Raw genomic sequence first — 26,315 nt, forward strand, 5'->3', positions numbered from 1 at the left:
GGTGAACTTTTCACTGGAAATTAGAGTCCTTGGAAGTACAAAATAATTTGTACACTAAAATTACACCAGTCCTAAACTGAGCCTGGCATTGTGGGGGGCAGGGGAGGGCATACATGCCTTTGCCTGCTCCTTTCATGACGAAGACTTCTTGGAAGATAGGAGGAAACAGCATGGAACCTGGAACAACTCCTTTCATCTTCCTCACCCTCTCTCTCTTTTCTGATCTTCCACCTACTCACTTCATCTACCCTGAGTTTACAGCTTAATGTGCTCTCCTCTCTGCCTTTCAAAAGAAAAATCCACTTTTCCCTCATTAGCTTGACTTATATCATCTCTTCATGCTTGTGCCTTTGCTTCAAGACTAGTTTGTTGATCAACAGATAAATAAATGTTCATTGAGAGCCACCTCTTTGCCTGGTCCTGCCTTGACTGTGGGCAACCAGTGGTACACAGACACATTCAGGCCTCTCCACTATGAGACTCATGGTCAAAGGCAGAAATAAGCAATTATCTCATAATTGTACAAATAATTGTGTAGGTAGCTCTAATTTTGGTCAGAATGACAGTAACTATAGATATGAATCCCCTCGCCTATTTGAAGTGGTCAGGAAACTAATTCAAGTGTGAAAGCAAAAGAAACAACTGAGGTAAAGACTATGAGCTAGAGAGAAGCAGAGAAAGGTATAAGAAGCAATGTTCTGGAGTGTGAAGGAAGGAGAAAGAGACTAAAGAAGGCAGAGAGGCAGGCCTTCAGTCTCATCTCCTCAGCCTTGGGAAAGCTGTCTGACTGACTGTATTGATCCACATCAATGGATCCACAAAAGGATACTTTTGCCTCAGTATCCTTCTGTAAGTAACATCATGAATCGTCATATAGGGGGAAAGTAGGTGATTTTAACTCCCCATTTATAATCTTTGTAATTTCAGTTCACATATATGTTTAAGTCATATTTTTATACAATGTGTGATAAAACCAATGAAGTCAAATTTTTTGTGTGTAGTATATTCACTTGGCTGTGGTACCGTATAGCATTTTGAAATTTTAAATGTTGATCGTGTGTGTTGGTTTGTGTGTGCATGTGTGTGTGTATGTATGTATGTATATGAATCCAGTATAATGAAATGCCATCTGTCTCTTATTCTATGACCTGCAAAAAGGGTAATGTACATATAAGCAAACCAACTACTAAAACTATTCTTTTACACATATAAACACACATATATCTACACAGAAATTATATTGTTCAGTGCAGATTTTGGTTCATAGTAATACTGTGCTGAAGGTACAAAAGCTTTTCTATAGCCCTCCTGCCTCCTATACATGTAACAACCTCTCCCATTTTCAAAACCCCCTGAGTGGCCCATTTGTTGCAATGAACCAACACTGACACACTATTATCTAAATTTAACACTTAAAATGATTCACTTTTCCTGTTATATAGTCTGTGGGTTTTGGAATCAGGATAATGACATGATCTACCATTATAGGATCACATAGAACAGTTTCATTGTCATCAAAATCCCGTATTTCACTCCCCCTCCCTTAAAACACTGGAAGCCAGTCATCTTTTTTACTATCTCCATAGTTTTACATTTTTCAAAATTTCATAGAACTACAATCATGCAGGATGGAGGCTTTTCATCTTAGCTACTTTCACTCAATCATATGCCTTTTTATTCCAGCCAAGACCTATAAGGCTAAATTACATTAGCATCATACATCAATTACTTGTACACATTTGTCCAGGGAGGGAGAATTAGATCAGTGTTATATAGTTTTCTAGTTTGTCTAACAATTAAACTGAATATTTAGAACTGTTAATAGTATTTATTTAGAACATGAATAGAAAGTAATGTGAAGACCCTGCTTAATCCATGAGTGAGTTTGTATTGATAGATACCATTTCTTCTTGAAGCTATGTATTTACCTTACACTACAGTAGTTTATAAACACCATTTTAAATTGTTATAACCAATTGCAAACATTAAATTTACAGTTGAAAAATGAGAAAAGTGTTTTAACTTTTTTGACAGTAGCTCTACACATAATGCATGCACAAGTAATCTTGACTAAAGCAGATGACTCAATTCTAATTATTTGACTCAAACTCCTTACAAAATTAAACCAATTCATAATTTTGCTTTCTTTCCACTACTGTCATGGATCCCTAGATGAACTGTTAGACGTGAAACCTGAGGAAGGTGGTAAGTTTTATACATTTATTTCATGTTTGGCTTGTCTTAATTTGTAGTTATATTTTACACACAGGGAAATGTAATGTCTATTTTTTAATAGATTTGAATTCTTATGCAAATTTAAGTTACTGTCTCAGTGTTCACAGATAGCTTCATTTTTAAATTTTCATTTATTTATGAAAGAGAGAGAGACAGGGGGGAAAGGAAGAGAGAAAGAGAAACAATTGTAGCACTCCTTTACCATTTGTGAAACTTTCTCCCTGCAGTTGGGGACCAGGGGCTTGAACTGGGTTCCTCATGCATGGTAACATGTGTGCTTTGGCAATTGCTTCACCACCCCTCCCCTAGGCCCCAGAGATAACTTTCAATATGACTAAGCACAAATTAGTATGTGTAGCTATCATCTTTAACATAATTAACATCGTAATATTCAAATTGCTAAGGCTACAGTTATGTCAAGGTTTTATGCTGCAGTGGAAAAAAATGGCTTTGAGGCTGGGTAGTAATGCACCCAGTTGAGTGCACATGCTACAATGTTCAAGGACCTGGGTTCAAGCCCCACTTCCCATTTGCAGGGGGAAAGCTTCACTAGCAATGAAGCAGTGATATAGGTGTCTTTCTCTTTTCCTCTTCCTTGTCAATTTCTCTGTCTCTATGAAATAAATAAATAAAATATTTTTTATTTTGCTTAGCTATATTTATTTATTTATTGAATAGAGGCAGCCAGAAATTAAGAGGAGGGGGAGACAGAGACAGACAGAGAGACACCTATAGCACTGCTTGATCACTCGTGAAGTTTTCCTACTGCAGGTGGGGACTGGTGGCTTGAACCTGGTTCTTTGCACATTGTAACATATGCACTCAACCAAATGTGTCACCACCAAGACCCCTAATAAAATACTCTTTAAACAGAAAAAAAATGGCTTTTAAAATTACCAGAATCTACTGCAAGCGATCTATATGGATTTAAGTAATTTACTTCATACTTAAATTCTCTCAGACATGGCTGTCTCAGTTTGTAAAGTGGAAAACCAATAGCAACAGTTTTGCTTAATTATCATAAAGATTGAAAAACCTGTACATAAGGTGTTTCTTTTTTCATAATATCTGGCATATTGGAAAGTCTTCATCCTAATAAATATTTTCCTGGCAGTATACTGTGATGCATTTCCATTAAAAACAAGTTAACTGCATAGGAAGAATTTTCCTGCCTAGGTCCTATGTTCAAGCTCACCAAACCTAAACTCATTTGCTAAATAACTCCTCCAAAAAGAATCTGAAGTCATGGATTTGCATGAGATATAGTTTTTTTAAAATTATATTTATTTATTTATTTATTAGATAGAGACAGAGAGAAATTGAGGAGGGAGGGGAAGATAGAGAGGGAAAGAGACAGAGACACCTGTAGCCCTACTTCACCACTCATGAAGTTGTTCCCCTGCAGATGGGGACCAGGGGCTTAAATCTGGGTCCTTGTGCACTATAATGTGTGTGCTTAACCAGGTGCACCACCACCTGGCCCCTAGATATGCATAGTTTTAAGGAACTCTAATAATTTCCCATAGCCTTTGCTCTCTATCATATCAAATATTACTTTACAAACACTTTTATGGAATCTAAAAAATTTCTCTGAGGTTCTCAGCCAAACTCTAGAGCATCCCGTGTCCTGGGTGACAAGCCTGCCTTGCTCTTGCAGATTTTCTACAGAACTGGAAAGGAGTCATAAGCATCCCATATTGAAGATTCATATTAACTAGGGAAACAACTTACTTAATTCATGATGAAGTTCATTTGAATTTAATTCTCAAAATAAACACAGAAGAAAGCATGGAAGACAGAGAGCATTGATTAAACTTTTCAATAATGTAAAGACATCAAAGCTGCCCCCCTAAGATTTCTGAATTTAGGAATATATACTTGAGGACAGAAACCTGCCTTCAGGAGCCAGGCAGTGGTGCACCTGGCTAAGCCCTCACAGTACAGAGCACAAGGACCCAAAATCAAGTCCTTGGTCCTCACCTGCAGGAGGAATGTTTCACAAGTGGTGAAGCAGGGCTGCAGGTGTCTTGTCCTCTCCCTCTCTATTGCCCTCCCTCTCAATTTTGCTCTTTCTCTATCCAATAATCACTAACTAAATAAATAAATATTTTAAAAAGAACCCTGCCTTCCTATTATATTGTTATTCCAGGCAACACACCATAAGGTATCTTGGGAATGTTTGTGTGATTCTTTTTTTAATTTCTTTATTGGGGGGTTAATGCTTTACAGTCAACAGTAAAATAGTTTGTACATGTGTAACATTTCTCAGTTTTCCACATTTCCATTCAACCCCCACTAGGTCCTCCTCTGAAATCATATTCCAGGACCTGAACCCCCACAACACCCCCAGAGTCTTTTACTTTGGTACAATACACCAACTCCAGTTTAAGCTCTGCTTTGTGTTCTCTTCTTATTTTTCAACTTCTGTCTGAGATTATCCCATAGTTCATGTGTTTTTTTCTTTTTTTTTTTATTTATAAAAAGGAAACACTGACAAAAACCCTAGGATAAGAGGGGTACAACTCCACACAATTCCCACGATCAGAACTCCATATCCCATCCCCTCCTCTGATAGCTTTCCTACTCTTTATCCCTCGGGAATATGGACCCAGGATCATTATGGGATGCAGAAAGTGGAAGGTCTGGCTTCTATAATTGCTTCCCCACTGAACATGGACGTTGGCAGGTTGATCCATACTCTCAGCCTGTCTCTCTCCATCCCTAGTGGGGCAGGGTTCATGTGTTTTCTATGAGAATAACTACTTATCTATAAACATTGAAATCATTTTGGATGATAAAAGTAATGACCAAATAATTACTGCAGGTTACCATTGATGTCACCTCTACTTTATTATAAAGATTTTGCCCTTTGGACTTTAGAGCAGAATGCTTTAAAAAAAAAGGGGGGGGATACAGGATAACAATTGAATTAAATATGGTCTGTTGCAGCAGATCCAAGGACTCTAAAGGGAGGGGGTAGGAGGCTGTTAAATGGGGGTGGGGGTCTAGTATCCTAGAGTAGAGGAAGCGGACGAATTGGTAGAGTGCAGTGTTCTGACACCTATCATGGGGTGATATGAAACTGTACACATGTGACAACAGTGTGTGAGTCAACATTTCCCCATCAAAGTGATACAAAAAAAAAAAGAAAGAGAAAGGAAAGTAGATGGCTTTGTGACCAAATAATAGCTCAGCCTGTAGAGTTCAGAACTAGCATGCATGATGCTCCTGGTTTGATCCTAGCAGTGTATGTATGAGCTAGAGCAGTTCTCTGGCTTCCCTTTCTCTCTTACATGAAACTTTCTCATAGGATTTAAATAATAAAACAAATATTTAAAAGAATAAAATGTTTTGATGGAACTTAATTTTTTTTTTTTTTGCAAAGTATTTCTTGGAGGGAGAAGGAAGAAAGAGCTACTCCAACAAAGGAGAGATAGAAACAATGACACAGCAAACATTGGGTATCCACCAACTACTATTATCAAGTCTTTGATACTTAGTAAATTATAATCAGAAGCTTCATCTTACTCCAGTGGGGAAGATTGTTATTTTTCCTATCCTCAACCAAACCTTTATGTAATTTTCCTTTTGATATGATTGTCTCCTATATAATTTCATTATGTTAGTGAACATTTTTTTTTACTTTTATTTTTTATTTATAAAAAGGAAACATTGACAAAACCATAGGATAATAGGGTACACTCCATACAATTCCCACAATCAGAACTCCGTATCCCATCCCCTATTGATAGCTTTCCTATCCTTTATCCCTCTGGGAGTATGAACCCAGGGTCATTATGGGATGCAGAAGGTGGAAGGTCTGGCTTTTGTAATTGCTTCCCGGCTGAACATGGGTGTTGGCAGGTCGATCCATACTCCCAGCCTGTCTCTTTCTTTCCCTAATGGGGAAGGGTTCTGGGGAAGTGGGGATCCAAGACACATTGGTGGGGTTGTCTGTCCAGGGAAGTCTGGTTGGCATCATAGTAGCATCTGGAACCTGGTGGCTGAAAAGAGTTAACATATAAAGCCAAACAAATTGTTGATTAATCATGAACCTAAAGGCTGAAGTAGTGCAGATGAAGAGTTGGGGGATGGGGCGGGGTCTCCATTTTGTAGATAACTAGTAGGCCAATTTTAGTTATATTTCAAAGGGCCTGTGACTATACTAGTTTTGTTTGTTTGTTTGTTTGTTTTTTCCCTGAGCCTGAAATCTGATATTCAGGTGGACCCAAGTTATTGTCTTGGGAGATGATGTCGTGGCTGGAAAAAGGACCAGAAAGTTGGATCAGGGAAGAGAGTAGCTCCCAAATATGGGAAAGGTGTATAAATATTGTTGACTGTAAACCCCATCAATTTGATCTGATCTGGGGCCCATATTCAGCTTAAGGGCCTATGTGACTTCTGCATCCCTATAGATCTGACCTCACATTCTGTGGTCATGAGTAGGAACATTCCAAGCTGCCCCAATTTCAGGACCTATCTTCATCAGGTATAGCATAGATTATGTTGTCCATCCTCCCTTTCGGAGGATGGAACATTCTCTATCATTGTTGATCCAAGTTGAGGGCAAGGTCCTATGGGAGCCCACAAATGGGGTCTATTGTATTGTTCAAGATAGAGATGACTGGTAATATTGGGGAGTGAACAATTTTGAACAATTTTGAACAGGTAGCATGTTCACATTGGTAGAAAAACAATGATTATAAAATGTATATAGTAAAAACAAACAAACAAAAACTTCTCATTCCTGGCCACCCCTTGTCTCTATTCCAATGTATACCTCACTTTAATCCCCCCAGTGTTTTTGAGTAGATACAAGCAAATATGAATCTGTATGTTTACAATTATACCATACTTATGAAAAAAAAAGTCTTGGTTTTGGATTTTGACCTTTTTTCTAACTTGGTAGTTATGACTCAGCACAGACCCAGAAACCATGTGTTTCTTTACATAAATAGTTTGGAAACACACTACTGCCCAAGATACATGATGACTTATATAAACATGCTGCAAGATAGAATGAAATAAGATTGTATCTTCCTATTTATTTTAAACAAATTTTAGACATAAGTCTATAACTATAATGATTGTTGGTTTCATAGAATAGTAGTCCATACCATTTTGAATACTCAATTTAACTCTAAAAATAACTCTAAAAAATAAATATACACTTTCACAAATATGTACTTGTTCTTAGGCAGAAAATTTGATTTACAATTCTTCCTGCTTAAATGTAGGGTCATATAATTTCAACATTTCCTTTACCAATGCTAACTAATTTCTTCTTTAAGTTCAAACCATGCATTTTCACTGCCTCTTCTTCATTGTCAACCCCTAGGGTAGCATCAACCTAAAACTTAACATGGCCATTAATAATAAAATAGTCTCTCAGTACACACAGAACTTCTGGTGACCTAAGAAAAGACAGTTTGTTAATTTGTTCATTTCAAAATGTGTGCCCTTTGAAAAACTGCCAGAAGGCTCAAGTCCCACATTAAAACAGGGATTATTATATGCAAGACATTAAGCAATCAAGATGAGAGAGAGAGAGAAAGAGAGAGCAAGCTTATTCCAAGGATGGCTGACTTTATAGGACTTGAAGGCTATAAGCTCTGGCACCCTGCTGCTTGGTAGCCCTTTTGTTCCCAGTGGTAATTTTTTTTTTAATTTTAGGGGTTTTTTTTCTTTTTAAAAAATTTTTTATATTTATTTATTTTCCCTTTTGCTACCCTTATTGTTTTTCATTGTTGTTGTAGTTATTATTGTTGTTGTTACTGATGTCATTGTTGTTGAATAGGACAGAGAGAAATGGAGAGAGAAGGGGAAGACAGAGAGGAGGAGAGAAAGATAGACACCTGCAGACTTGCTTCACTGCTTGTGAAGCTACTCCCTTGCAGGTGGGGAGCCGGGGCCTTGAACCTGGATCTTTACTCTGGTCCTTGTGCTTTACACCACCTGCACTTAACCCGCTGTGCTACCGCCCAACTCCCCCCATTGGTAATTCTATTTGACAAGTAATGTATAAAGTCATTTTTTAAAAAGTGGCTATTATAACAATAGCATGGAGACAATTCCTCAGAAACCATTGCCCAGAAAAATACTTCAATTTGGTGCCATTATGAAATTTATTTTCCTGCTAAATAGATAGTAAATACTAAATACATATATGAATAAAAAGATAATAAATAATGAATAACCAATATTTAAAAAATTTTTTTAAAAATATTTCTAGTGGGAAAAAAGCTGAGTGACACGTTGAGATACTTTAAAGTGTTCTTTCTTTCTTTCTTTCTTTTTCTTTTTGCCTCCAGGGTTATTGCTAGGGCTTGGTGTCTGCACTGTGAATCCACTGCTGTTGGTGGCCATTTTTTCCATTTTTTGTTGTTGTTGGATAGGATAGAGAGAAATTGAAAGAGAAGGGGAAGATAGAGAGGGGGAGAAAAAGACAACTGCAGACATGCTCTACTACTTGTGAAGCAACCCCTCCTGCAGGTAAGGAGCTGAGGGCTGGAACCAGGATCCTTACACCAGTTCCTGTGCTTCATACTGTGTGTGCTTAACTTGGTGTGCCACCGACTGGCCCCCTAAAAGTGGTTTTTGAAACCACCTGTGACCACATGTTAAATTTCATTCGTGGATTATAGCATGTTTCTTGACCTCAAAGTTGGACCAATATCTAGTATTGAAAAATACTAGAAAAATATCTAGTATATAACACAACAGAAAGTGAATTTGTATGACATGCATGATCTTAAGTAACCTCCAGAAATCATAGCTTTTGTTCTCCTTTGTTCAAAGGGTTTGGAAAAAAATTTATTTTTATGCCATAATTTGGTCATAAACAGAAATCCTTCTCAGGTCCAGGCGGTGGCACACCTGGTTGATCACACATGCTACAATGCACAGAGACCCAGGTTCAAGCCCCCAGTCCCTGCCTTCAGGGGGAAACTTTGCAAGTGGTGAATCAGTGCTGCAGGTGTCTCTCTTCCTCTCTATTTCCTCCTTTCCTCTCAATTTCTGACTGTCTCTATCAAATAAATAAAGATAATAGAAAAATTCTCTAGGGAAAAACTAAGTGAACTTTTTACACTAGCAATTATGTAAAATACATGTATATACAAAATATATACATATATACTTTTTCTTATTGTCACCAGGGAGCTCAATGCTGGCAGTATAAACCCACCACTTCCTGTGACCAGTTTTTTAATGTTTTTCTTTCTATTTTGTTGAATAGGACACACACAGAGAGAAATTGAGAGAGGAGGGGAGATAGAGAAAGACAGACACCTGCAGACCTGCTTCACTGCTTGTTAATTGTCCCCTCCTACAGGAGGGGAGTGGGGACTGAAACCTGGATCCTTGAGCATAGTAATATGGGCACTTAGCTGTGTGTACCACTGCTTGGCCCACCACTAGCAGTTTTTTATATTGCAATTTAAATGTTTGTCTTCTGCTACATCCTTGCTAATATTCCCAGACTTGATATTCTAAATTATAGCCAAACATCAAAACAAGTGAGAGGCTCAATCAGTAGCTTCCTTAAGTGTCAACGACAATCTTTAGCCCAGAGCAATGAGATACACTTATGATGCTGGGCCATTTCTCCTGGGTCACTCAATACTTCCTCCTGAAGGTCTCCATATATAGCTGATTAGGAATCCAATTGCTTCCTCACACACATGTGTCAAATTCTCTGATATCTTCTTAGCTTTCTTTCCTTGCAATCTCCAGAAGCACCCTAGGATTACTTCTAGCTTTGGTTCACACATAAAATAAGAATGTACTTTATTTATAATTTATCTATTTGTTTATTGGGTAGGACCAGGGCCTTACTTGTGCAGGTTACAGTATTATTATTATTATTATTATTATTATTATTATTATTATTCAGATAGAGAAATAGTGAAAGACCGCAACACAAAAGCTTCCTCCATTGCCATAGCACCTCCCATGTGGTACTGGGACTCGAACCTGGGTCAAGCTCATGGCACTGCAGGCACCCTACCCAGTGAGCTATCTCTTCAACAATAGTGTACTTTTAAAACCAAATGCTGCTCTTACTTGAAGAACATGAATATCCTTTTAAAAGCTTCTATATAAATATACCTCTATCAAGGTTTCAAAAATTTTAATTGCTTGCTTATTAAGAACTCTTGCTAAAAGGAAAGAGCAAGCTTGAGAATCACAAAATAGTATTTTTAGTATCTACTCAGAACCTGTTAGGGTTTTTCTGGGACTGGGGTAAAGAGGAAATATTTTGTTGTTATTTGTTTTGGAGGGTGTTTTCCTGGAGAGTGGATAGAGATGGTTTCAATCCCCACCCCCACTCCATCTATTATTATTATCTATTGCTTTTTTACGAAAGTGAAGTTTCTAGAAGCAGCATTTCTGTATTCCAAACAAATGTATTATGTTATAGTATAGTATGAACCTGATATAGTAAAAAAAAATGTTTTTCTTATTACATATTTTTGTAAGGTGGTTTCCTACCCATTTTTTACCTCACATTAGGATGATGTGAGAATAGTGTTGGTGTCTGGGGCTTTTTCCTGTGTGTTACAAGTGTGTGGCCTTTATAATTAGTCATAATGTTGAGAGTGGGGGCCAGGGAGAAAACCAGAGAAATGGAGTCTTCCTGTTTCACGTCGAGATGAAGGTAACTTCCATGACAATTATCTGTTTGTTTTCCTCTGCTCTCATTTCTAGTCTGTGTAGTTTTGTTTCCATCGTCTGTGTTCCTCATTTATGCCGAGGACATGAAACCCAATATGATTTCAAAAATATTACCTGAGTGGGTTGTCACCAGTTTCCCACATTAGTCTTCTGTTACCTACACTCTGCCTCAACTTCAGAGAGTTTCCTTTGTGTGTTAGTCAGTCTTCACTTGTTGAAAACTCATCGGTTTAGGATCAGTTAGAACTCATTGGTTCAGGATCAGTTTTCCTAGGGAATGTTTTTTCAGAGGGCATGGGGGATTTTTGCCGTTTTTTTTTTTTTTGGGGGGGGGTAGAATAAAAGTTCTGAGCAGTACAGTACAAACATGGTGAATGGGTATAACCACTAGCTCACTATTCTACTGTGAGGCCTGAAGCTGCAGGTATTGCCTGGCAGCCATCTGACCTTAGAAACCCCAAAATTTTATAAGGTTTAAGTAATAGTTAATGCATGAGACTCTTAATTGGTTGCAAGGTGAAAGACATATGCAGCACTGAGAAAACATCTTGACCTGTGAACCAGATAATCCCCAGGCAGCTTATCTGTAAGTAATAAATTCCATGACCCTGGGCAAGTTATCTAACCCCAGTGTCATTTTCTTCATCTGCAAAATGAGTTAGAAAAGGTACTTTCAAAGGTCCCTTTTCAGTTGAGTCTAATTATTCTCTTTGGGTATCTCACCAAGAGAATATAGCAAGTTCCCAGCCAAAGAAAGAAAGAGAGAGAGAGAGAGAGAGAGAGAGAGAGAGAGAAGGAGAGAGAAAGGAAGGATGAACACTTTAAAAAGAGATGGGAAGAATCTTGCCAAATTGTATGTTTCCCTGAAGACTGAGTTGATGCACTGTTGAAAGGATTGCATTTGAGATTGACAGTAGAGGTCCTGAACACCACTGTGAAAAGTGCTATTTTACTCAATAATCAATGGGGCATACAGTGGAATGGTACCTTTTATGAAGTGCAAAGAGATTCACCAATAGACAGGACTCAAAGCAGCCCTGTATCTTGTCACCAGTTCAAGAAGAAATTTTAAAATGGAGAAGGCAATTTGATAGTCTTCCCAATATTGCAACCAAAAGAATATATAAGCTCTCCCATAGACACTGAGGAACAGAAATAAGTTTTTTTTTTTGTAAGTAGCAGCAGGGAAAGTTTAGTCAAAGACTTAAGAGAGCATCAAAAGAGCTTCTTCAATGGTACTCCCAAAAGATTATAGCATTTCCAGAATATTAAACAGCATGAAGTGAAGCATGTGAAAAGGTGTTGGAGTTTGTAATCAGGATATCACTGGTAAACTTGAAGAGGGCCACTTTGGTGCAGTTTGAGGGTAACAGCTTGATTATGGGGGAGACTGGATGGTGGCATACCTGATGAGTGCACATGTTACAATGCACAAGGACCTGTGTCCCCACCTGCAGGGGGATAGCTTTGCAAGTAGTGAAGCAGGGCTGCAGCTCTCTCTCTCTCTCTCTCTCTCTGCTTATCATCCCCTTCCTTTTCAATTTCTGTTTGTCTCTATCCAATAAGAAATAGATAACTGGGAGTCGGGCGGTAGCACAGTGGGTTAAGCGCAAGTGGTGCGAAGCTCAGGGACCAGCCTAAGGATCCCGGTTCAAGCCACAAGCTCCCCACCTGCAGGGGAGTCGCTTCACAGGTGGTGAAGCAGGTCTGCAGGTGTCTATCTTTTTCTTCCCTTCCTCTCTCCACTTCTCTCTGTTGTGTCTAACAATGACAACAACAATAATAACTACAACAACAATAAAAACAACAAGGGCAACAAAAGGGAAAATAAATAAAATTTAAAAAAATTTTAAAAAGAAATAGATAACTAAAAAAAAAAAAAAGCATGATTATGGACAGCTAAACAAAGTGAGTTGAGAAACAAGAGTGTAGTTGTAGAAAGAAGAAACAAGAGAAGTAACCAGGAGGGGAGGGCAGAGGCAGCAACAAAGTGGGTGAAAAGTGACTATTATTGGGTGTACACACATTTTCTAAGGACAGGAGAAGAAACACTGGAGAATAAGAGAATGCAGATACTAAAGCTTAATACTGGGAGCAGAGCAGGCTCCTGGAAGGAGGGAAGGGAGACAGAGAGGGCTGGTTTTAGGAAGAGGGAATGCATGAAGGGTCAGATTTAGAAGCAGAGAAGGAGGGAATTTGAGTACTTCATGTAGTAGTCTCTGTGGTTCAGTTATCTGATATGAGAGTAAACAGGAGACTGAGGAGTCTGCAAAAGCATGAAGGGGACTTGGAGTAGTTATCTGTGGGTTTGGCACCTGAGAGCTGCACCACATTTATTCAGCTTTTAAGATGAAAGGTACCATGACCTTGGAGTAATACCCGCCTATCTACCTGGGTGCAAGTTCTGACTCCTGTTGAACCTTTCTCAAAGAACTTATCACCTTTCTGTGTGTATCCCCCCTTTCTTGTAGTTGAATTATTGCCAAAGAAAATGATAGCATGATCCTTTTGAACCCCTGACTAGTGTTACCTCTCTAGTCTTGACTTGCCTGGTTATAGACCTAATCTCTTTCTTTTCTACTTGTAATTAAGTTTTTTTTTCCTTAAAAGTTATGTATAGTAATTTAAAGCATCTTAATTATCAGGGCAATAATTTGGAGGCTTCTCTGTTTTCTGGTTCAGGCCACTTCCAGTTTCATTGCACTCAGCTAAGTAGCAGTTTTCCTAAAAGAGGCATGGTTCACTATCTAGGCCTACTTTAATTGTTAAATAAAATAGTTTGGCACATGATAGGCCAAAGTCAGTGGAAGATCTCAGACTCAATTTCAGTTCAGAACAAGTTCTAAACAATTATCTTTGGGGAGCCAGGCAGAAGCATACCTGGTTAAGCACACATAGTGCTAAGCAGACAGTACTAAGTGCAAGGACCTGCTCATGGATCCAGGTTCCTGGCTCCCCACCTGCAGGGGAACACTTCACAAGTGATTAATTGGTTCTGTAGGTGTCTTTTTCTTCCCCTCTCTACCCCTCCCTCCCCTCTAATTTCTCTCTGTCCTATCCAATAAATAAATAAATAAATAAATAAATAGCCACCAGGAGCAATGGCACAAGCCCCAGAATAACCCTGGAGGCAAATATATATGATCTTCCTCACCACGGGCCCCTATTTTTCATTTCTGTCACTACGTTTGAGCTTGATTGGCTATAATAACTGTCATGATTCTTTTGTCTAGAAGTGATAGAAACTTTTCTCTAAATAGTTTACTTTTTATTTGATCTGTATTATTATTTTTTGTTACCAGAGTTATCCATGTGTCTCTGCAACCACACAATTCTTCCATTCCCTGGGGACTGTTTTTTCTATTTTTCTCTTTAGGATAAAGGATGAGGACAAAGAGGGAAAGGGACAGAGGAGAGATACCACAACACTGCTTTACCCTTGTGAAGCTCTCCTATCTCTAGACTCCCATGTGGTGACTAGGGACTTGAACCATAGTTCTTGCTATTGATAAAGTATGTGTTCTCCTGATCCCTAATTTTTGTTTAATAAAAAAATAGCATGCATTGGGCTTAACACATGTAACTGGGTAGATCTGTTGGTGAACTGATTTTATGCAAGGGTAGGAACAGGGGCTAGACAGTGTTGTGAAGATTCTTTCCCCAACTCTTCACACACTTCCTCTTTAAACATGTGCAGTCTTGAGTCTTTCTGGAAAGCTCAAATCTGTACCCACAAATTCTAAAAATTTCCCCTGAAAAAAAAAAGAGCGAGACCCTCTTCCTTCTAGTTTTTTATTGTTTTATTGGGTAAATAATGATTTATAAAGACACTTGCTGTGATATGGGTATACTTTCTCTTATTTCTGTGCCAGAAAGAGAAAAAAGGAACATGAACTCACTTATATGTTGATCTTAAGAAACAGGGAGGGGGTCGGGCGGTGGCGCAGTGGGTTAAGCGCATGTGGCGCAAAGCGCAGGGACCGGCCTAAGGATCCCGGTTCGAGCCCCCGGCTCCCCACCTGCAGGGGAGTCGCTTCACAGGTGGTGAAGCAGGTCTGCAGGTGTCTATCTTTCTCTCCCCTTCTCTGTCTTCCCCTCCTCTCTCCATTTCTCTCTGTCCTATCCAACAATGAATTGTGTCAACAAGGGCAATAATAATAACCACAACGAAGCTACAACACGGGCAACAAAAGGAAAAAAATGGCCTCCAGGAGCGGTGGATTCATGGTGCAGGCACCGAGCCCAGCAATAACCCTGGAGGAGGAAAAAAGAAAAAAAAGAAACAGGGAGAAACATGAACTAGGCACAGGTCATTACAACAAAGCAAAGGACTCTGAAACTGGGGGGTGGGGAGGATTGTAGGGTGGTTAGAGAAGGGGATTGAGTGAGCATTGGGCACTTACCCAGCCTTTTGTATACCAAATTCAAGGAAGCTGCTGGCATGTGCTGCTTCTTGTACCAGTTGCCATGACCTGAGAAATGAAGAGCTGGTCAGCTGAGGGTCATGCATGCATATGAGTGCTAACAGGGCATTCAGAGTGGTGTGTTAACACTATCAGGTAAAACTGTTTTCTCAAAGGAAAACTGAAGAAAAGAAGCAAGGGATTTCAGTTAACAAAAACCCATAGAAGTCCACTCTAAATACCCTGGCATAAAACCTAAACAGTATGAACAAAGACAGAGCTGTTATAGTTTCTGATTATTTTTGGAAGGCTTAAGGTTTATTATTTGTTGTTGCTAATGTTACTTATGACCTGCCTTGGACCGACATCTAGATTAAAGCACTAAAATCTCCCTAGAGTTTGATGTAGCAGAGGGCTGGGAAGTGACTTCAGGAGGAATGCACACAATGCCCATGCTCATTTAAAGTCGTCTGCTCCTCTAAGGCTTGCAGTTCAGTTTGAATGGGTTTCGGGAACATAGCTTGGGGTCTGTTGGTCATCTGGTTTCAGTCAAGCCAGAAAGTAAACCATGAGAAAAGGTTTAGACATTCCTTATCTGAAAGCAGAGAGCACAGAGATTTGTGAAATTAAAACATGTAAAAGAAAAGCCAGGTGGTGGCTCCCCGGTAGAGTGTTGCCACATGTTGCCACATGTTGCCACATGTTGCCACGTGTGAATACCTGGTTTTAAGCCCCTGTTCCCTGACTGCAGGGGCTGGGGCGGGGTATGGTGGAGGGAGGCCTCATGAGTGGTGGAGCAGTGCTAAAGGTATTTTCTCACATAATCTGTCCCCCCCTCCTGCCTCCCAGAGCTTTCTACTCCTCAGTCTTTCACTCTAGCAAAAGGGAAAAAATAGCCACAAGTAACAGTGAAGCCATGCAGGCACTGAGCCCCTGCAATAACCCTGTGGCAGAAACAGAGAGAGAGAGAGAGAGAGAGAGAGAGAGAGAGAGAGAGAGAGAGAGAAGAGGGAGGAAGGAAGGGAGGAAGAAAGAAAAAACATGTAAAGATGCTAGGGGCTGGGCAGTGGCACATATGATTGAGTACACACATTACCATGTTCACAGACCTGGGCTCAAGCCCCAACTCTCCACTTAGAGGGGAAAGTTTCATGAGCAGTGAAGCAGTGCTCTCTCTTCCTCTCTATATCCCCTGCCCCTCTCAGTTCTTTTCCTATCAAAAAAAAAAAAATCATAGCTGCCAGGAATAATGGGTTCCTTGTAGAGGCACCAAACTGGTAACAATTTAAAAAAGGTGGTGGTGGTGGGGGGTGATTCTAAGAAAGGAAGGAGGAGGGTATATACAGGCACACATGTGTTGATGACACACCCTGTCACAGTCAAGGTTTCCTCCTTCCTTCCTTGGCAGAACTGGGCCAATTTAGCTCACCCATCCTGCTTTGCCTACCATCCACAAGCATAGCTGGTTGCTATGCAGAACTCTCTGAAACCTATTCAGTAAAATGTCATTTTCCCCATCATTTTAACACCACACCTATAGGCTACATCTCAATGAACATTCCTGTGATAACGCAAAACACTAAGAATGCCTAATTAGACAATTTCCCCATGAAAGTGATATTTGCCACTTTTAAACCACAATGATAAGAGAGTGACTGGGCTCCTCCCTTCCCTGATTTATTGCTGGACTGCTCTGCACATCAAAGATCTCCTGAGCTGTAAATCTCCATATAAAATATGGTCGAAAATAGGCCCAGTAAAGCTGACAGAGATAAACCTTATTAAAAAGAAGAAGAAGGAGGAAATAAAAGCTTTTACTTACTAATTATCTCATATATTTTAGGAAAACCTGTTAATTTTACTTAATATGACAGTCTTGGAATTGCAGTATAGCTCAGAGAAAATATCAATCTTGACTTCCTTCTTTTCATGCCTTAAAAAAATGCTTACACTTTCTAAGTGGCCTGTTCAGTAAAATGTTGTTTTCCTCATCATTTTAATACCACACCTACAGGCTACATCTCAGTGAACATTCCTGTGATAACGCAAAGCACTAAGAATGCTTAATTAGACAGTTAATAAAAATTACGAGTGTTTGGTTTTCGAAACACAGAAAATTGAATAGAAGTCTTGCTATAGGATTTTTGATGGAAGTATCCTCATTCTACTCCTCAATGTTTTGTTAGTGTTCATAGTGTGAAAATGGGTCTCATCTTTAAAATCTTCCTTCTAGACAGACAATGAAGTTTGGGATAATGTTTCTATGGGCTTTCCTGACAATGTTCCAAGGGACATTATCAATAGTATAATTTTTAAAAATGTCTCCTAAAGGTTGAGCATCTTGCTGATGTCACACAGCTGGTAAAGACTTGCCCTGGGGCTCCTCCTTTGTGTTTAGTGTTCACTCTGTCCCTCCAGAGCTGTTCCTCTGTCCTATAAGTTCATTGCTTTGGATAGTTAATATTTGCTGTTTTTCTGTTATTTTTTTTTCACCTTTGCCCTCAAACAAAACCAAGTCAGCATTTCCTTTGCTTTGCACAGTTGGGTTGCCGCAAAGGAGAATGGTGTCAAGGATGCCTCTCTTGGTCAGGGTCAGGCTTGTAACATCCTTTCTGCCTTTCTCTTTGCCTAGGCCAAGTCAGAGCATGGAACAAGTTCTCATCCCACCCCAGGGCAGGCTGCCACATGGTGTGCTGGCTGTATGTTTAGGGCTTGTTATGTGGGCAAATTCAGAAAGATATATAAGCAAGGAACAAAGATCTCTAGCATGCTTTCAATTCTGGCTTTGTTTCATATCTGAAAAAAAAATGTGTAAACTTGCTTTTGCATTAAGGGGAAAACCAAAACTGAAGAGATTTTGAGGCTAGGAAGACAGCACAGTAACTTACACAACAGACTTTGATGCCTGATGTTTAGAGGTTTGAGAGAGGTTGTTACATGTGGTTGGTATATATAGATATAGACATATAAGTATACATGTAGATATATATATAGATATATAAACAAAAGATTTCCTTAAAATCTTGCCAACACCTATCCTATACTATCCCAGCACCCACAGCATAGATTCCTGAGGGCCCATACCCTTGGTGATGATTGATGTGTTCTATTTTCTGTTACTCCGTTCAGCTTGCCTGGGCCCAATGCCAGGGACCCTGGAACCAGACAGTTCTGATAAAGATGACCTGCTACTGCTGAGTGAGATCTTCAGCATATCCTCCCTGGAAGAGGGAGAGTTTAGCAAAGAATGGGCTGCTGTATTTGGAGATGATCGACTGAAGGAGGCAGCTCCCACTGGGGCCCCAGGAGAAGTGGATCCCAAGCCCCAAACTGGTGCAGGATTCCTTCCTTCACAGCTTTTAGACCAAAATATGAAAGACTTACAGGCCTCACTACAAGGTATGTACATAATGACATTGAAAAGGGATTTTTGTTCATTTTTTATAAATCCAGAGATTCATTTTTTCTTTATTTTCTTTTTCTGCATTTTTCTTGTATGCTCAAGGTCCTTTTTCTGGTTTCTTGGCTTTACATTTTTATGTCTATAACATTTTAACAGCATTCTCAGAATCACATTCCAGCTTTCATATATATTGCAGCATTTTAAAATCTCTTTTTTCTGTATCTTTTCTTTCCATGTTAACATTTCGTATTAATAAAAGGCTAAAGAGGGTGGTTCTTAGTATTACTGCTTTACTTTGATTAGCTTTTTGGGAGTGTGTCTGTGTGTTTTGTTTGGTTTTTCTCTAGAGCACTGCTTCAACTCTGGTTTGTGGAAGTACTGGGAATAGAGCTTGGGAGTTATTTTTTGCATAACCATTATGGTTTCTCCCCAGCCCTTTACTTTAGACCTTTTATGGCACAGGTCAGAAGATATGGATGTGGTGGGAATTGTGCGAAGTTGTACCCCTCTTATCCTATGGTTTTGTTAATGTCCCCTTTTTAAAATAAATTTAAAAAATTTAAAAAAAAAGATGTATCCACATAGCCCATCCCTGCAGGGCCCTCACCAAAGCTGAGATAATCCTCCTTCCCATATATACACTTGAGGAAAAGTCCTCCATGTTCCTATAAACACATCGTCTTTGAGGGCACATCCTCTGTATACGTCCTCCTTTTTTTCAGGCTTCTTAACTTTCTTCAACTAAGTTTTATCTTGTTCTGGATCCTACTCCATCCTGGTCCACTCTACCCAAAACAGCTCGTCAGCTCAGCTGTTCCTTTCTTCCTGAAATATGACTTGAATAGCTGTGGCAAAAAAAAAAAAAAATCCACATTGAACAAAAGTGGTCAGCTGCATTGGTAAGGGGTTCAAGGAACATCAGGACTTGAAAACAACCTATCTATTATTTGAGAAATGAGGGTGGGGGGTATCAGACTCTGGAAAGGAAACCATGTTTCAGTATTTCAACACTTTCTTCTTCCTTTCATGTGTGTTTTTCTTTTTAATTGTAAGACAGGATTCACTCTTTAGAAATTCTCAAATTGTTTTCGGTTTTTGCATGAATTTAGCCGATCTTCTTAATAAACAACATGTTTGTTTGGCACATAAAGCTGAGGACAAACAGCAAGGCCAGAATGATTAAGTAATTATGAGTTATTAAAATCTTGGGTCTTTGGAGATGAGATCATAGGCAAGGCAAGAGATGGTGGGCAAGAGAGAAAAAAGTCTTCTCTTTTCTTTATGAAATAACACAATTGCCTTTCATCTTCCTCTGTGAGTCCTATTGTGTAGCTATCTCATTTATTTTCATAATGGAGTTAAAGCTAGGAGGGACTTCTCCACCCTGAGTTTCACCCCCCGGGTTTCACTGTGTCTTTCACCTGAGCTCCTTCAGATGAGCAACACTGCCAGTGACTTGAGTTTCACCCCCACCCACCTGTGGTGGAGGTGCTAACAGGCTGTGGGGGAGTAGAAAGCCAGAGCCAGAATCCACAAGCTCCATCTCAGAGCTCCATCTGGCTGTGTTGCAGGGTGAACCCCATTGGACCTTTAGCCATGGAGACATAGGAACCCCTACTGCTAATGGCCGTGCTTCTACCATAGTGGCTGTGCTTCTACCACTGAGCCAGGGTGACCAAGGGTCATCACTTAAAAAACATTTATCTTGCTGAGAAGCCAAGAGGTCAGAGCTCCACACCCTCTTCCTGAGCAGGCAGAGTGAGGTTTTAGCTCAGGGTCCATGGTAGAGGCCTAGGAGCTCTGCCCAAGAGCCATGACAATAACGGCAGCCACAGACTTTGTACTTCAATCTTACCTCAAGCTCCTGGGAAAGGCACAAAGCCCTGTGTGCATCTAAGGAGGAAGTGTTCTGACAGTGAAAGAGAAAGGCATGGTCACACAATGGAAAGAGAAAAAGGTATTACAAAAAGAGGCTATTTATTTCTCAGGAAAATGAAAGTTCATTTGAGATTGCCACCTAGCACTCTAATAAAGTTTCTTATTCATTCAACAGGTATTTATTGGGTCCTCCTGAGTGATAGGCACTGGGGATCCATTGAAGATGGTGGTGGGGTGGAGGTAGGGAAGCAAGTCCTCTGCCTTCCTGAAACTCACGTTCTAGTGAAGAGACAAGTGAGCCAGGGACATCATAAAGATGCAATCACATCATTGGTTGGAAGGTGGTTGGTGTTGCAGAGAAAAGGGAACTGTAGAGCCAAGGGTTGAAGTATTTGGAGTAGGGGATACAGGCTGTGTCAAGCTGCAGAGCCAAATAGGATTCTTACTGGAAAATGACATCAAAACCCAGACCTGCAGCAGGTGAGAGAAATAGGTACATGAAGATCTGAGTAGAAAGAATACCTTTGTCAATACCAAAGGGGATTGGGTCCTATTATTGTTCAGGAATAAGAATAGAGTGATTAAAGCCACTGATCAAAGGAAGATATGCTTAGGAAGAAAATGGATAAAGGCCAGGTCACACAGGACCTCATAACTCTTGGACAATATTGGCAGTTCTCTCTCTCTCTCTTTCTCTCCCTGCTTAGTGATATTGAAAACCATCATAGTATCTTATGTAAAAAAATGGTCTTAATCTCACCACTTAAAAGGATCTTTCAGGATGCTTGAAGTTTTTTGGTTTTGTTTTGTTTTTTGCTTGTTTGTTTTTTCTCTGTTGGGGCTCAATCAAGATCATGATAAAAGAGTTATTTTGTCATCTCTGAGTTACCCTGTTTTCCAACATGGATTGCCTATACAATTCAAAATTACATTTAAAAACTCAAGTCTAAGTAGCGCAAAGAAGCACCAGCCCATTCAGCTTCTACTACTCCTACATATTCCCAGCAGGTACACCCTCATGTCCACCCCTGACTTAATAAGAAACCCTTAGAACTCATGTGGTACAAATAAAGAATATTCACCCTGCTTAAATAATTGATCATGTAATTCAACTTTAAGTACATTCTATCCTTCTTTCAGGATTTCATCCTACATGCCTTCCCCCCAAGAGGGAAATGTAAATGATCACTTTGGATTCTTTTTTTTTCCCCCTATTGCATCCATGACCTAGAAAAAAAATCCTGTGTGTATGAAATGAAAAACGTTTATGGGACCCGGAGATAGCTCATCTAGCAGAACACATAGTTTTCTATGTGTTTCTAACCTTCATATGGGAGCACCTGCTCAAGGGAAGGTTCACAAGTGGTATCTCTCTCTTCCACTCAACTTTTCTCTCCTCTTCTGTTTCTCATTCTCTATCTTAAAAAAGGAGTATTTTGGGATTGATAGAATCATACAGGCAGAGAGCCCCAGCAATAATCTCATGGCAACAAAAGGAAGAAAAGAAAGAAAGAAAGAAAGAGAAAAAAAGAAAGGAAGGAAGGACATATATAAATAACTTAAACTTTTATCACCTTGTATTTGGATTGCTTCCTATGTTTATTCAGGTCATCTCAAAAAAATTAAACCACAGAAATAGTGGCAACTAAACCTGGAGTAGAAAAGGTTAATTAGCATATGTGTTCAGTGAAAGAGGAGATCAGAGCCTAGGTTTTTATTTACAAACTTCCTTTCTCTCAGTTCCTAAGAATTGGCCAGTCCACTCAATTTCTCCCAGTATCTGCCTTTCTATCTGTAAAATGAGTATTCACCTCACTAAATAATCTATCATGATTCTGCCATTAAGTACTTCCACTTTCCACAAGTATCATCTTAAGCCTGGACTCATCACTTGTGAGATGTCAAGCTCTAAAACCGTGAGATTCCATGAATTTGTATTCAGTATAACAGGTGCTATGTGCTTATTACAGAGTTAATTTTTTAATCCTTATGACACCCTCCCTAGGTAGTACTATTACCATCTCCATTTTATGGCCCAGGAAATAGAGGAACTGAATTGCCAAACTACCTGTCTAAAATCATAAACCTGGTAGAAAGCAGGATAAGCCAAGTCATTTGACTCAGGATTCTGTGCTTTCACTTTTCATTGTTAGCTACCTATCAATGTAGTTATTTTGGCCTCTCCTTGGGTGCTCATAGGGAACAGGACCTGTAATGATTAGCTGACCCTAAGCTTCCTGGGCAGACACAGAGAAAAGCAGGCTGGAATGAAGAAGGAATGTGGGTGTGTTTCTGTTCACCACAAGAGCTAGAATGATGTTCTAGAATGGAAGTTTAAAATTGAGATTTTCTACAAACTTGGTCTTCTCTGTATACATGAGTCCTCACCTCACCTCACCAGAGGCTGCTGGAAGTGGGTCTTTGGGGTCAAAATGTCAAGAGCATTGTAGGGGGTGTGCCCAGTGACAGCCATGGCAAGCTCAGAGGGCAGTCTGTAGGCAATCCTCTCATGCCATACCCTCTCCTCCCCCTTGCATCTGTTCAGTCTTTCTTTCTCATCTTACCAGATTGTCTCCTATCCTCTCTTCTTTCCTCAATGGCCTCTCTCCTCATTCTCTTCTTCAGTATTCTGGGGGAATGAGGAAGAGGGGTGATTTAGTGAGAAAGAACAATTACCATCTTCCTTCCCCCTCTTATTTCAAGCTCACAGAGAGCAAAACAAAGGATGTTTCATGTAGAGTCAAATTGTGCTAGAAATTTGAAGTAGGAGTTAATTTTAGCTGGGATATCTAAGAATTTCTGAAGTTACCAGCAAGATAGGGGCTGGAGTTTCCTGTGTCATATAGTCATGTGCATATAATACCTTCCTATAAGTAGGAAAAGAGCCAGTTAGACAGGCTGCCTGAGACAGAGACCAGGCCAGGCTGGTAGGTCTCATACCTGACATCTTCTCAGTCCTTCACCAATATCCAAAAATTAATTTAGAAATCGATGCTGATACTGCCAAGAGTACCATCTGTTCACAGTAAATGTATTAGGACATCTTTTCATGTAGGGATTCTGCAAATGAGGTAGGAGTCTAAATTCTCACAGATAAAACCCACCTTTTGCTTTTCCGTTCCTGACTTAGCCTGTCTTCATGTAACGGTTGTTTCCAGGACTCAGAATGACCGGAAGGAAAGTAGTGTCTGATGGGTTTCAAGATAGTTTATATGCAGAGCAGACAATTTTGGCATGAGCCAATGGGTTTGTTCTAACACAAAAGTAGGACTTTCTAAATTTGCTGAAGAGTTTCCAGTCTTAGGTAACTGCAGTATTTAAGTGCCTCATTAGTCCATAGAAAGAACTTTTATGATCATCTACCCCACCCTCATTTTATAGATGAAGAAGGAATTCCGGAAAGGTCTTTTGACTTGCCAAGTGTGGTTTGCCACCATTCACTTAAGTACTAAATTCCTCAGCTTCATTTGCAGGGCCCTTTAGGACCTGACCCTAGTCTCATCACTGCCCATACCTCCCACGCCTTGATTTAGTATGACTTAATGAGATTGTTCTGCCAGAGAAACAGAAAGCCATGTATTATGTAAAGAAACTGAATTCCTGCTTTATCAAACTCCAGGGACCCCAACCTTCCCAACACCGTGCCTTGGCATGTGCCCTCCCCTTCAAGCATACCACCCACTTACACCCCCATTAAGCATGTTTAACCTGCTAACTTCTCACCCTTCAGTTTTGCAGCTTAAGTATCCTTGTATTCAGGAAGTCTTCATTGGCTCCCTCCCCTTTGCAGTCTGTGTTTGGGTATTTCTGCATTCCATTCCCTGTATATCCAATCATTGCTCTTAATTTACCTTATTGTAAAACTAATTTACTTCTAGACTGTTTCTTTTTTTAATTTTAATTTATTTATGTTTTAATTTATTTATTTTTTGCCTCCAAGGTTGTCACTGGGGTTCGGTGCCTGCTCCTGGAAGCCATTTTTCCCATTTTTGTTGCCCTTGTTGTTATTGTTGTTGTTGGATAGGACAGAGAGAAATCAAGAGAGGAGGGGAAGACAGAGAGGGGGAGAGAAGATAGACACCTGCAGACCTGCTTTTCCGCTTGTGAAGCAACTCCCCTGCAGGTGGGGAGCCTGGGGCTGGAACTGGGATCCTTATACCAGTTCTTGCACTTCATGCCATGTGTGCTTAATCTGCTGTGCTACCGGCCAGTCCCCTAGACTGTTTCTTTAGTCTGTCGTGGGCAGGGTCCATCTGTGTCTTGCTTATCATCACATTTCCAAAGTATAGCTCATTGCAGTGCCTGGAATGCATATGATGTTTCAAAGCTCTGTTGGTGGATTCCTGTGTGAATAGATGGCAAGAAGGGAGGAAGAGAGCAACAGGCACTCAGCCACTAGATTAAAAGAAAACAATCCTAAGAGGTACCCCAAGGATGATCCACCCAGGGGTTGGTTTTGATGCCTACTGAGCTACACAGAATTGCAGCTTTACCTTAACTTTATCAAGGGTCTGCTCTCCAGTTTCTGTATAACCTGGCTTCCACTCCAGGACCCCAGTTTATTCATACTACATGCCTAAAAGGCAGGAATATTTCTGTGGTTTGTATATATTGAAACCTGGTGGGGTTGGGGGGCGGGTAGTAGCTCAGGGAGGGAATTGTGATTGTTATGTTGGTACTTGGCCTTTCTGATTTTGATATTCTCAGCTTCCTTTCATAGCCAACCCCACCCCTGAGTTCCTCAGCCTAGGCTTTCACTTTTCCAGTGACTGAAATTGCATTCATGGTGCAGTACTAGCCTGGATGTTATTTTGGCTTCACTTGCTGCTCTAGCTGGCCAATGTTATTTCTGGCTGATTTATATTTTCCCTTATGTAAGTAAAGGGAGTACAATTGCTTCAATAAAATTTTATATGTGTTTCTCACAAATGGGTAGCACAGTTGACATATCAAAGGGACTGAGAACTGGGATAGTTGTTTTGTTCACAGAACCTTCAGGGTTCTCGATCCTCCACCCTTCTCCACCTCTCTGCTGACACAGTTGCTCTGAGATGGGAGGCATCTCTCTAGCCATACCTTCATGTTAAAAAAAAAAAAAGCCTCATTCGCCTCATTCAATTAACACCAACTAGAGAACAGTTGATGGAAATTACAGGAGCATTAGCAAAACTAGGTTCTCTTTCAGTAGCATTTTTACCTAAGAGAAGCCAAGACATTTGAGATCAGGCCTGGCATACTATACATAATTACCCTCCTTCAACCTTTCCCTAAATAATTCCCAGAGTGGTGTGATTGAGGTTGAAATTGCAGCTGAACTTAGTATTTGTTTTTGACAAAATTTTTAGCAGCCTGGGACATGGCTCAGTGAGGAGAGTGAGTTCAGGCCTGGCACTTCATATAAGCAGAGCAGTATCTACCTGGTCTCTATGTAATAATAAATAGACATTTTCAATGGTTTGTTAATAACTGTTGCCATAGCCAGATGTTTGGTTTTTTTTTTTACTTTATATACATAGAATCAGGTTGAGATTCATGCATTTTTCCCTTTTATTATTATTTTTTTTTATTTATAAAAAGGAAGCATTGGCAAAGCCATAGGATAAGAGGGGTACAATTCCACACAGTTTCCACCACCAGAACTCCGTATCCCATCCCCTCCCCTGATAGCTATCTTATTCTTTATTCCTCTGGGAGTATGGACCCAAGGTCATTATGGGATG

The 26,315-nt window shown here is 39.9% G+C and overlaps 1 protein-coding gene across 8 annotated transcripts in view; it reads left to right on the top strand.

Moving 5' to 3' along the window:
* Positions 1–26,315, top strand: part of ICA1 (islet cell autoantigen 1) — a 181,102-nt gene that overhangs the window by 139,807 nt on the left and 14,980 nt on the right. For all 8 annotated transcript variants that reach the window (XM_060196175.1, XM_060196177.1, XM_016192587.2 and 5 more), the window contains 2 exons: positions 2,173–2,205; positions 18,444–18,713. In XM_060196175.1, coding sequence (XP_060052158.1) covers positions 2,173–2,205; positions 18,444–18,713 — 303 coding nt within the window. The remainder of the gene's footprint in view (positions 1–2,172; positions 2,206–18,443; positions 18,714–26,315) is intronic.

This window comes from Erinaceus europaeus, chromosome 8, assembly GCF_950295315.1.
Source record: "Erinaceus europaeus chromosome 8, mEriEur2.1, whole genome shotgun sequence".
Classification (NCBI taxonomy): domain Eukaryota; kingdom Metazoa; phylum Chordata; class Mammalia; order Eulipotyphla; family Erinaceidae; genus Erinaceus; species Erinaceus europaeus.